General features: G+C 38.5%; 1 protein-coding gene across 1 annotated transcript in view; it reads right to left on the bottom strand.

Moving 5' to 3' along the window:
- The window catches only part of LOC139150910 (sucrase-isomaltase, intestinal-like), a 39,498-nt gene extending 30,921 nt beyond the window's left edge, over nucleotides 1-8,577 (bottom strand). Inside the window, exons 1-2 of the mRNA XM_070723372.1 lie at nucleotides 7,949-8,577; nucleotides 482-627 (exon numbers count right to left, since the gene is read on the bottom strand). Of these exons, the coding sequence (XP_070579473.1) occupies nucleotides 482-627; nucleotides 7,949-8,371 (569 nt within the window). The 5' untranslated portion in view covers nucleotides 8,372-8,577. The remainder of the gene's footprint in view (nucleotides 1-481; nucleotides 628-7,948) is intronic.
- Between the last annotated feature and the right edge of the window lie 4,603 nt (nucleotides 8,578-13,180).

Here is a 13,180-nt window from a genome sequence, read left to right as displayed (position 1 = left end):
CGAGGACAGATACTCGGACTCTAAAACTTTTACAATTCTCTTTTGGTGTGCCATTGGGGCTCATTTTGAAACTAATGCGGGGAATAAAGTTTTTACCGGCATGGCTTTGTGAAAATCGGGAATTTTATTTTTCCCAATAGAAATAACGCAAGGATGGCAGCCATTTTGAATTTCAAATATCGGTAAATATTGGATAGTTTGTTTTTCTAGAACCAACATTTGCAAGGTAACCCCCTATTTGTATTCTTGGTTTTAAAAGAGAAAGGTTGAAAGTTTGCAAAAGTGTCAGTCTCAAAATTATGGAGGCGCGAACTACCTTAATTGGTAAGAATACAAAACCACAAAGAATTGTCCCCAGTAAGAGTTAGCCGTTCTTTTCACCGAAATTAACGTGAAATTGTGAATGTACTATAGCCGGAAAAAGGAGAAATGAAGAAATGACATTTTCTGCAAGACTTGAAAGCCATAATGGTATACTTACAGAACTGTCATAGTGTCTGTACGGATTATTTTCATGGAAAATGGGTTGCTTGTGAATTCTACATCATAGAGAGTATTGGTAGCTTTCGTGGCGGTACTTGGCATATCTATCGGCACTTCGAATCTTTGATTCGATGGATCGTAAAACTGAAAGACAAATACAAATAATGATAGCATTATCAATTAACCTTTTGAGCGCCAAAGTCATCTATTTTTGCCCTTATGAAATATACCAAAGTCAATTTCTTTCAGAGTTTGACAAAATTTTGATAAAAAACTTCAGCTAATGAAATTTGATATCCTTTTGGTCCAAAATTATAAAAAAATACAGAAAAATTCATAAAAATTGCTAAACTTTTGCACTAAAATTTTGGTTGGAAAAATTACAGCACTCAAAGGGTTAATATTACTAGAATTCTGCATCCTTAACATGAAACAACAAAACAAATATTTTGTTCATTTCTTCGTAGCAGACAGCCTACTTATGTGTTTGATAAACGATGCAATAATGTGGCCCCGGATTACATATAAAACCATTTATTTGACGTTACCACTTGAGTGGGACCCCTTCCCTTTCCCACTGAATGCCCCTCATTAATCTCTGCCATGTGATAATAGTATTGACACACTTTAATGTGTAAGGTCAGGGTATACTGGTTTCAGGGCTATTGAAAGGTCTGTAAAGATGTTCCAGGGCCTGTCATACAGTCTCTATAGTGAAATGTTCACGGTTGTGTTTTAGAAGGGATTTAGTCTGAATAAAGTTACATTTCCACAGCTGTCGAAGTACGGACGTTTATAGATTGACAGGTACCGTATGAATACAGTGCTGGGACAGATATCGAAACGATATCTGCCATTCAAAAAAGTGTTCAACTATATTCGCGGTAGATTTTTCAAACCTACGTTTTTCGAACGTAGGTTTGTTAAAACCTTGTCTCCACTTTAAGTGCCATTGTTGGTTTTAATAAAATTTTATCTCTTGTTAATCATAAACTGCTCTCTGCTTGCTGCCGTCGAGCTCTCCGCCAAATCAGCTCTGTACCACCAAAACACAACGATTTTCTGTTTTTATTGAGATTCTGCCATCCCAGACACTGTACCTCCAGAAGGAAGAGGAGGATCCGTTTCCAAAACTACTCCCATCGTCTTCACGTTGGCTTCATTGGTTTTTGCTGAGCAATGACGGTCAAAATTTGACCCTTTGAGAGTCAAAGTCAATTTTTGTCCCCTTTATAAAATATACCCAAGTTTTATTTCCCGATTTTTGCTAAAATGTTGATAAAAAGTGTATCCAATGAAATGCTATGTCTATGTGGTAAAAATTATCAAAGTACAGAAAAAAATCATAAAAATATGTAAAATGTTGCACTAAAATTTTGGCGGGAAAAATTACAGCACTCAAAGGGTTAAAATATTGCACTACAGGTAAATTGGCTGCTGACCCAATAAAATGTATGTTTAAAACATAAGCTTTAAAAATTGCTCGAACTTTAAAGCAAGATTAGCGGGCCAAAAACCCGAGCGAAAGCGAAAATAAAACATATAAGCTGGTGTTATTGGAAATCAAGTCTTTAAGGTTGAAAGTCGTAAATTGATACTATATTCTTACACGAAACCCCAACGACTGGAAGTCTAACCTTTGGATCATCCGATAAAGTAAAAGACAAACATTATTTGAATTTTAGCTATTCCGTTTGGGGACTCTCACCCCACAGAACGCTCGACATCAACGACGCACATCGTGACAGATGTAGACAAAATAGCATTTCGCAAAGGTGATATGCAATTTTTGCAAACACATTTTAAACAACAAATTGATAGATTGAGAAACGATGAAGCCTATCGATCGCTGGTTTGGAACTCGACGTCGAGGGAAACACCATTTGTATCTTTAACGTACGTGCTATGGGGATGGGAGAGATGTTAACAAGGCGAACCATGTATCCCCTATGCTTTTCCGTACACCCGATATGCTCCATAATCGTGCTGTTAGCAATTAGCATGATCAGGGGTGGGGGATCTTTGGACCCAACACAATCATACCATATACACCCTCGCGTCGTCTAAAGGACCGATTTGCTGGCTCCACCAATGGAAATCGAAGCTTTCATTTTTCGGCACTATGTTGACTACGATATCTTTGTTACCTTTTCCGATCGGTCGACCGCAGTATGTAATCGGTAGAACGACTGACCTGACGACAAGAATCGGTGACAAGTGGCGTCCACCCCTTCTGATGCTGTGATACTTTATATACCATATTCCAAAACACGTGTTTTGACATTTTCGATTTGTAATTCCGATTATTTTAATCGTAATAATGAGCAGGGATTTAATCTTTTATCTTGAATAAAACAGAAGGGAGATGCATTATATCCCACTTTTCATGTATTTCAAGACAATGGGACTAACTTTAAATTCAATAACTCAAGTTGTCGTTTTGGAGTGACCAATCACGTCCGGGTGATGTGAAATCTGAAAATTGTTGTTGAAAATTCGCAGAGTAACTATAACATCGTACCTATTGCGTTTATTCCTTCCGCACTTTACAAAATAATATTCAATAAGGTCAACTCATAATCGGTTATCACATGTGGGTTTGACCCCATTGGTTTGACCCGACGCGCGCGCGTGCGCGTTCGTTTGCTCTGAGCTGACACCAGATTACAGGACCATGCTCCTAAAAAAAATGATATGGGTACATTTTTGCTACTCAGCGAGATTTTCGTAACGTTGATCATTTGGTTGCTCATCTTGCGTGGGGAAACTCAGTCATCGTATTGATTTAAAGCTCGATGCCGTTGTCTTAAATCTACGATATGTGGGATATATTGCATCTCCCTTCTGTTTTATTCCATTTAAACGATTGAGGGCTTGTGCATTACTACGATTGAAATTATGGAAATTACTAATCGAAAATGTCAAAACAGGTGTATTAGAATCAAGTATCACAGTATCAGAAGGGATGAACCTAATTTGTCACCGATTGACAAGGGCCAGAATAACTGCGGTAGTATCTGCATCGCCATGTTGCACGGACAACACATTAATGGCGCCGCACCAGCGTTCAATTGTGAATTAGCGAACATCGCCAGAGATGAATATGATAACATATCTACATAGGTTATCAGGTTAGAGACAAGGTCTGTAATTCGGGATTTGACAAGTATGGACAAATTGCAACGCCCTTTTCTTTCCTAGTTAATGTTTCTTTCAATCCTCGAGAGGTCAACAATTCTGCTAGGTCATTTAGGACACGTTGAAGCCCCATTAGGGACTGGTCAGTTTCTTCGGCCTGGAGGGGGGGGGGGCGGTGGATTATTTTTTGCCGATGTCAAAAAGTGGCTGACCCCCCCTATTCCAAATTTTGAAAACAGGGTGACCCCCCTATTCCAAATTTTGAAAACAGGGTGACCCCCCCGCACGCGACAACTGTAATATTGTAATAATATAATACTGTAATATATATATATATATATATATATATATATATATATATATATATATATATATATATATATATATATATATATATATATTTATATTTACATACATTTATATTTTAAGTCATTCTGTGTGTTAATGAAATTGTTGGCATGTCAGTTGTAAGATAGGAATTTCAAAGTGTCAATCTTAAAGTTTGAATACAGTACATTTTGAATGAGCTGTGAATGTATTTCACACTTTCTATGCTTAACCAGATGTCCTGAACTGTTGTACAGAAATGGATGTCAATCATTAATATCAAACAGGAAAAAGCAGTAAATCAAAAACTTTGATGGGTGTTAAGACTTGCCAGCCATCCAATTAAATCTCCCAAGGAGCCATACAGAGGCATTTTAGCCAAATCTGATGTGTGCAGAGTCTGAGATGACCTTTTCTTGTAACATTGATATTTGTGCATGTTGCTTTCTCATACTGAATTCTCATAGAGAGAACAGAAAAGTATCAGGAATTTGTCATGCTTTTCATATGAAATGCAGATTTCATAATAGTACACTTTCACTTAGGAAACATCAAGATATCTCTGACATATATCTCTGATTTATTAAAGTATAGCGCCCGAAGGGCGCGGAGAAAAATATGAACATCCTGATAACTCTGATATATATGTCTTGTATATTAAAGTAATGCACAGGAAGGGTGTGCTGAAAAATGTCTGATATATTAAAGTAATGCGCTCGAAGAGCACGCTGACAAATATTGAATATACATATATCTCTGATATATGTATACCTAATATTTTAAAGTTGGGCGTGCTGAAAAATATGTCTGATTATTAAAGTTACGCGCCCAAAGGGCGCGCCGAAAAATGCAACTGGATGAAATTTGTGGCTGACACGATGCATTTTAGGCAATGATGAGCCAGTGTCGAAATTCAAAAACACACTGACCCCCCTATTCAGTCCGGGTCAGCTCCAAAATTGGAGACGCTATACCATAATATTTACCCCTCTCATTAGCCAATCAGCGGCCAGCGCGCCATCAGTAAAAATTGTATTTCCTGGCAACCTCCACATGCGTCCTTCGTTACGTACGCCATACTGTGTCGAACTCCCGCGCCGTATTCTGTCATAAGGTCGAACAGTTGTGTGGCCACTCTGTCAAAACACAATTTCAAAATCGCGTACCAGTTTTATTCTGGCTAAGACAACCAAACCCCATATATCGCTGTGATTCCTAGACTCTGGCTTGAAGTCCTGCGAAATATAAATCGTGTACCTACACAGATCGTTCAGAATACCCCATTTGTATCGGAGATGGCAGTGACACAAATTCTACCGTATGGGGAACAGTTGTGTGGCCACTCTGTCAACACATTTTCAAAATCGCGTACCATTTTTAGTCTGCGTTTGACAACTACAAAACAGGTATCGTTTTAAAGCTCTGACATTGCTCTTCTTTCTTGCAAAATGTTATACGCGTACCTACACAAATAACCTTTATAACAGTATTTCTAAGAGAGATGACGAACATCCACAAAATGATTCTCGGTACTTGAGCGAAATCGATAAACTGGGGGTAGAAATGAATCGTCAATATTTCGAATATTTGTTCACTAATCGGACTCCTTGTTGGACATGACCTTCTGCAGAACATGTGAATTATGTTGACTGTCGAAATTCGTCGAAATTCACAAGACAGGGGCTTAATAAGCGGCCCAAAACTGCCGATCACACTTAGTGGGTAATTTGGACCCAGCGTGACCTGTACTTTATTAATGATGTAATCTGGTCGATGATGGCTGAATGCCGGAATACATTATCATAATGAGTCTCCAATTTTGGAGCTGACCCGGACTGCTATTGGGCATTTCAAAAAACATGGTGACCCCCCCCTATCACCAAAGTCAAAAACAGGGTGACCCCCCCCCCCATGAATCCACCGCCCCCCCCCGGCCGAAGAAACTGACCAGTCCCTTAGCTCTATATGTGTGCGATTTTGTCGATAAGATGGTTTGTAATCAAATGCAACTTATGTTAAAGAGCTGACCGAAGTGTGACCACTAGACGTTTTCCAAACATTGACAACAAACGTTTTTACTATCTTTTTCATTTTATTGGTTTGCTTTTTGTTCTTACTTATTTCATATGTTCATAGTAGTCTTGCAGTCTGTTTTTATTTGATTGGTCCGTTTATTTCGGGCTTACCGAACGCTTAACTTAACGCTTTTTGCTGCATGTTTTGTGGATGTCACGGTGGTGGGACCATGAGGGCGCAAAGAGAAATTTTCCGATCATCGGCATAAGTGGCCTCGGTCGTCTTGAGTCGTCTCCTCTCGGGTTGGGTCTTCCGGTAGGCCTTTATTTCCGATGATACTGTCATGTTCGAGAAAGATCAGCATGCGTAGTGTGCCTTGGCCACATTATCTGCTTGGTGCCTTAACTTCGCATATATAGTAACACATTTACTGTTGGTCTGGTTGATTCGCGTTATAAACAACATTCACAGGTTTTCAAATACTTAAAAAGGGGCAGTCAATTTTTCTACAATTCCCATTCAACTGTGCGAGTCTCTTCCTCATATTTCGCAAAAGTCATATTTTCAATGTATCTGTAAGTCCCTTGACATGATATAGGTTTGTTTTCCTAATAGAGATTGGTTTTTCAGCGAGAGAAGGTGGAAACTTTGTCTTGAGAATGTCTTCTTATACGTTATCATTAATGAAAGGTGGGCTACTCAGGTCTTATGACTTTCTCTTCTTTTGTTGATTGTTCGAAGTGCTTGTTGACCCTTTGGGTGCTGTAATTTGTCCACCTAAATTTTAGCGCAACATTTTACCAATTTTTATTAATTTTTCTGGCATTGTTTTGATAATTTTGGACCAAAGGTACCTAACTTTTCATTGGCTACAATTTTTTATCAAATATTTTAGGAAAATCTGAAAAAAATTGTCTTGGTCTGAAAAAAATATCTGCGTTATATTTTAAAGACGATAAAATTGACTTTGGCACTGAAACGGTTAATGTAACTATGCATGGAGTGTGTTGTCGGCTCAAGCACTACACCTTAACCAGCCAGGGCCATACAGTTTTGTCGTGTTGTAATGGTGCTGATCCAATGTACCTCTATCCTAGAGTCTGTAGTACTTATCTAGTATGGATTCCATTACGTCATCACTGTACAATGTCGCCCTGTCCTACACCTTATCACGAATATTATGATAGTCGCACGATTTGATCGCATCTTTATGATGATTGAACGTAGGCGGGCTGGCTTTATCGCTTGACAAGGTGTACAATTTGCTGATCTTGCTTCCTGAAGTGCAGTACCCCCATATGAAACATTACGTGTTGATGTCAACGATATTCACATTGTTAGGGTTGCCCTTTTTAACCAAGGTGATGGAGTACCTGTCCTCGGAGATAGAGCTAAACTACGTTCACAAAGCCATGTACAAAGCTTGTGGTCAAGCCTTTAGCCGTTGTCGTGTAGAGGATAACAGTTTTGCGACGCTGTGCAGCGCAACTCTCGTGTGTGTCTTTCTTTTACTTGATTTTATTTTCTGAAAACCCACCGAGATCGTCATTGATACTCACAAGGTCGGTCTCTAATTCTGTGGGTTCACGGTTTTAAATTACGCCGTGAACTAGTACGGAAAATGACATACATGTTTATCACTCTACTGACATAAAGTTGAATTCATTCCTCATCGATGTTAAAGAAGCTCGATGGCTCCATTCACATGTCTATGAAATCAGTCGAAAAACAGCCGAAACAGTCGAAAGGTCAGCTATCTTGTTTTTGGTATCATCGAAGTTGAACTGTCTCTATACGTAGATGGGCAACTGCTAAGTGCCTGTTAACAGTGTAATCTCTCTAATGTAACGCCACAACAGATAGATATGTCCAAATGTTGTCCGCATACGTGATACTATCTTATTGTCACCGGATTATCCCAACTCGTAAAAGATGAATTTATGAGATTCATACAACGGAGTAAAAATACGAAAATGGTATTTACCTTAAAGCGAATAGTTGTGTCAGTGTGATATTCCAAGTCAAGGATAACGCTATACATATCTTTGTCATACATCGTAGGGCGATCTAGTCGCTCCAGTGCTACCCGATAGCCCCAACTGAACTCCTCAGCCTCCCCGACCATCCTGTACGAACCGTAGTCCGATGGATAAAAGCAGTAAGGTGCGCCAGAATTTTCGTCTGTCACCGCATCATCCCAGATGCATCCTCTACTCTCGCAGCTTTCTTGGTCCGCCCCACCCTCGGGATAACAATCGACACGTTCATTCATCGACAGTTCTTCTTCATCTTCGGGGCAGTCCTTCCCGTAGTCGGGGTGTAAGAAGTACGTCATCGGCACCACTATCGCCGTAACCAATGCAGCGGTGACGATAACCGCAACTGTTACAGTTGTTGCTTTGCCCATCCTGTGATACCACTACTCTCCTGCAATTTTTTGCAAAGACAAGCACCTCCAATTCGCTCTTGCTAGAGATTTTACCGTTGTACAGCTGCTCAATGAGACGCCGGGGTGAAACAAATGAACTATGATCACAGACGGTTTGGATCTATGGAAGATACGTAACTTCTGTTCTTACATCTCACAGATACCAGAATATAAATCACAAATTTTGATAAGATAAGACTTTTGGTCGCACACAAGCTAGCCCAGACTCGTCCACGGCTTGTTTTTGTATGGTTAAATACTTATTCGTGAAATGAAAATTTGACAGTAACCCCTTTTTAAAAATGATACTTTATTCATTAAAAGAAACTTTGATAATGTATATATCAAGAATTGAAAGGAATTAACATGTCTGGACTGTAATAAGAAATGCGAACAAAAAAGTGTAACAGCCCCTTTGTCCTTTTGGGCTGCAGAACTCTGCTGCACGCCCTCAAGGATAGGGTTGAGCGAGATCTGGCTGCTGTCGTGCAGCCACAAATCAACAAATGCATGGCTGTGAAAGTTTTAACTTATCACAAGACTGTTCCTTGCTGAAGGTTAACTATACATACATGCATACATACATACATACATACATACATACATACATACATACATACATACATACATACATAAATACGTACATACATACATATATATGTGTGTGTGTATGTTGGTGTGTGTGTGTGTATGTGTGTGTGTGTGTATTATGTGTTTTTTATGAAAGTCCAGAACCATACGTTACTACTGCCCTCTCTATTTAATGGTTGTTACGCATCAAATCTTTTCACTATAATTGGCGTATAGGTGAGGTAGGTACACGCAGACAACCCGAAATTACATGCCTTGTCTGTCACGTAAAAAGCCGGGAAACTGTGAATACCAGCTTAGAGATTCCCACATGTGCAATACAAGAGAGCTCACAGAATTATGCAGTTCATTGGAGTCGTAGACGAGACCGGCAAAAGTCCAACATAAAATATCAAAATTTGGTGATATACATAAAAAACAGAACATTTTTTAATGTAACAAAATAATGCACAATTATTTTGCATGATTCAAGTGATATTTTAATTGTTAAAATGCGAGGAAACAAATTTATTGGATGAAAAAATAGCAACTTATACACTACATTCAATAAAATTTAAAATGTTCACATGTGCATATCATAGTCCTGTCCTATATTATATCCTTATTTTGTACAGGATAAATGATCAGAACTTGAACATCACAAAACGTTTAGGACTAGTTAGCTCTTCATCGTGTCCTTGGCGCAAACTACTACTGTTGAGTTAAAAATCAACCGGAACAACCTATGCTACAGTGCGCGGCAGCCCATAGCGATTGCGTATAGGAATGGATTAGCGCCATGTAAGGAACTGTCAAACTTCAAACTCACACCCTTTCCGAAAGTTGAAACGATGTCTGGGTTTGCACTAAAGTGGTTCCCGTTTGGAAAACTTATCGGCGGGAGGGGATATTTTTTAAATCGTAGCGACAGTGCATTTTGGGAAAGGGTGTCATTCTCTTCTAAATGTTTAGTTTGTTCAAAATATGTCGGAATAATGAAATGAAACACGACTTATGGCTACCATTTCTCAAGCTCGGCTTGTTGGCTGTCCGCATAGGCTTGAACACAGTGTTCTTTGGTCCATTGACTTCATATCATTGAGTTTGAGAAACCCTTGAGTTAAAGTTTAAAACTTCTGAAGTAAAAAATATTGCACAATGACCCCCGATTTTTAATAATTTTGAAAGAGCATGATTCAAACGTTCCTGACGATAAGTTTCAGCAATAGTAGACGCCTTTCATCGGGGCGCATGCTACCTTTAAGTTTTCACTGCCTCTGGAGTTGCACTTTGAATTGAAAATATCGGTAAAACTTGGGTAAATCGTAAATGGTAATTTCTGTGACTCCTAATTTTTATTTTTTATTTTCAAAAAGGGAATCTTTAAAATATTTCTGATGGCAGTTTCAGCAAAAGTATAAGCCTTTCTTTCAGGCGCATACTACCTTAAAGTTTCCCTGCCTCTGGAGCTGTTCTTTGAATTGAAAATAACGGTAAAACTTTGGTCATTTGTAATTTCTGTAGCAACAAAAAATTGCACGGTGACCCCAGTTTTTAATTTGCTTGATAACTACTTTGGTAGTTTCCCATGATGAGTGTTTTGCTTTGTCGTCATTATCTAATACAGTTCCAACAACCCTAGCTCATTTTTCAAAATAAGATCAGCGGCCCTCCCTCCTTCCCTTGCTGGCATTATTCCCGGAGTTCCAGCTGTTGGCCTTGTTAGAAGATGGCAGCAATACATCCTGGTTTTTAGAAGGGGTCTTCGTCAAAAAATATGGCAGGGTATCAAAAGGTTTGACCCTGCCTTGCGTACAATACCAGTTGTAATAGACAAGTCAACAGCTTTACTTTATTCATTGTCATCTCAACAGATAAATTGATGGCGGCAGTGTAAAGGTTTTAGTGTCAATGCATCGGCAATAATATGCGAAATGATTGGCATCTATGTTTATATCATAAGTTTCGGTTATTTTATGTTTATATTATATTTGATGTATATGTATATATTATTTTAGATGCTGTATGAGCAAAATATCTAAAAATAACTGTACTGTAGACGGTTAAGAATATATAGCTTTAATTTTCTTTTTGTTGTATTATTTCAGAATAATTTGCCTTGCGTATGAAAAAAAAATATTTGCCCGACAAAAGCAAAATGGCGAGAACGGATTTGATATCACACCGAAATCTCGCACCCCATGAGGGTGTTACCGCCGGCAGGGAGGGAAAAGGCTGCTCCTAGTCTAATGCCAAATCCCTTCTCCAGGTCAAAGCCTGGTAGCCCCAGCACGAGATTGTTAGGTCGCGCCTGGGAAACGCCTAACTATCGCCAGGTGTAGGGAAGTGCTCCTCTGTATTTAAATGACGGCAAAACAGCAAAACTCTATCATCAGTTTCTTTCAAGCTAAAGCACCCACGATTAAACACCCAAGCAAATTGTAACTCGCGATGTGGTTACTTCTGTCTACACATGGAAAATAGGAAAGAAGGGAGAAAGCGTGGAGAACGTTGATTATAACGTTGAAGGAAATATTTTTGATCGAAATTTTCTTACGCAGTGTTCAACAACAACGTTTCACGTTTGAATGCATCTGCATAATAGTCATAAATTAAGCCAAGACCTAGGTCTTTACACACTGCATAATTAACACCTAATTGTTTGACACCTTGAACGGTGTGGTTAATTTTGACAATGCTAGTCAGGACTCGTCACTATAGAATTCAAACAAAACAATAGTAGTAAAGTCTACAAATACAGACGCTATTTATTTGAACTGCAAAAGAATAAGCGGGAATATTCTGCCAATTCGGGAATTTTATGCGTTTCACATTGCTCCCGATTGATTGAGGGAAAGTATTGAGCCGATGCACGACTCTTTCGCAGTTAGATCTCCTTTAAAAGAATGTGTATCTTCTAGAAAGAATGTAACACTCTTAGAGTTCCAATTGAATTAAAGTTTATCCGCGTGGGGAGGCTAATCATCCAAAAACTGACCTGCAAGGAGGCTGTATGTTGAGAGTAGGTCAATTATATGTTTGAATATAAACTAAATCTGCAAAGCAAGTTTATTCATTTCAATTTTAAGAGAAAAGCGGAAATATTCTGCCAATTGCAAAAATTTTCACAGTGGCCCCGTATTTTTATTCTTACTTTTGAATGAGCATGGTTAACATATTGCTAGAGAAAGCATGGACGAAAGTTTAAGTCTTTCATAGAAGTGCATACTACCTGAAAGTTTTTCCTGCCTCTGGAGCTGCACTTTGAATTGAAAATATCGGTAAAACTAAGTCTGTCATTAAGGCGCATACTACCTTAAAGTTTACCTGCCTCTGGAGATGCATTCTGAATTGAAAATATGATTTAAACTTCGGTAAATTGTAATTCTCTTGTAATAAAAATATTGCACGGTGACCCCCGATTATTATTCTTGATTTTAAAAGAGCATGGTTAAATTATTTCTGACGGTAAGTTCAGCAAAAGTAAAAGCCTTTCATTGAGGTGCGTATCACTTAAAGTTTACTGCCCCTGGAGCTGCACTCTGAATTGAAAATATGATTAAAACTTCGGTAAATTGTAAGTTCTGCAGTAAAAAATATTGCACGGTGTGCCCCAATTTTTAACGATTTTGCAAGAGTATGATTAAAATATTCCTGACGATAAGTTTCAGCAAAAGTAGATGCCTTTCATTGAGGCGCATACTACCTTTAAGTTTTCCCTGCCTCTGGAGTTGCACTTTGAATTGAAAATATCGGTAAAACTTGGGTAAACTGTTATTCATGTATTGAAAACTATTGCACGGTAACTCCTAATTTTTAGTCTTTATTTTAAAAGAGCATGGTTAAAATATTTCTGACGGCAAGTTTCAGCAAAACTATATGCCTTTCATTGAGGCGCATACTACCTTAAGGTTAACCTGTATCTTGACCTGCACTTTGAATAGAAAAGATAGTCAAATTTAGGTCATTTTTTTAAATTTCCCTAGGACAAACATTTGCATGGTGACACCCAATTTTTATTCTTAATTTTTAAACAGCATGGTTGAAATATTGCTTGAGTAAAGCTGGAGTGAAAGTTTAAGTCTGTCAATGAGGCGCATACTACCTTAAAGTTTACCTGCCTCTGGAGCTGCACTTTGAATTGAAAATATCGGTAAAACTAAGTCTGTCATCAAGACGCATACTACCTTAAAGTTTACCTGCCTCTGGAGATGCACT

The sequence above is a fragment of the Ptychodera flava genome, chromosome 15, assembly GCF_041260155.1.
Source record: "Ptychodera flava strain L36383 chromosome 15, AS_Pfla_20210202, whole genome shotgun sequence".
Lineage (NCBI taxonomy): Eukaryota > Metazoa > Hemichordata > Enteropneusta > Ptychoderidae > Ptychodera > Ptychodera flava.
This window is presented reverse-complemented; position numbering and strand designations above follow the sequence as displayed.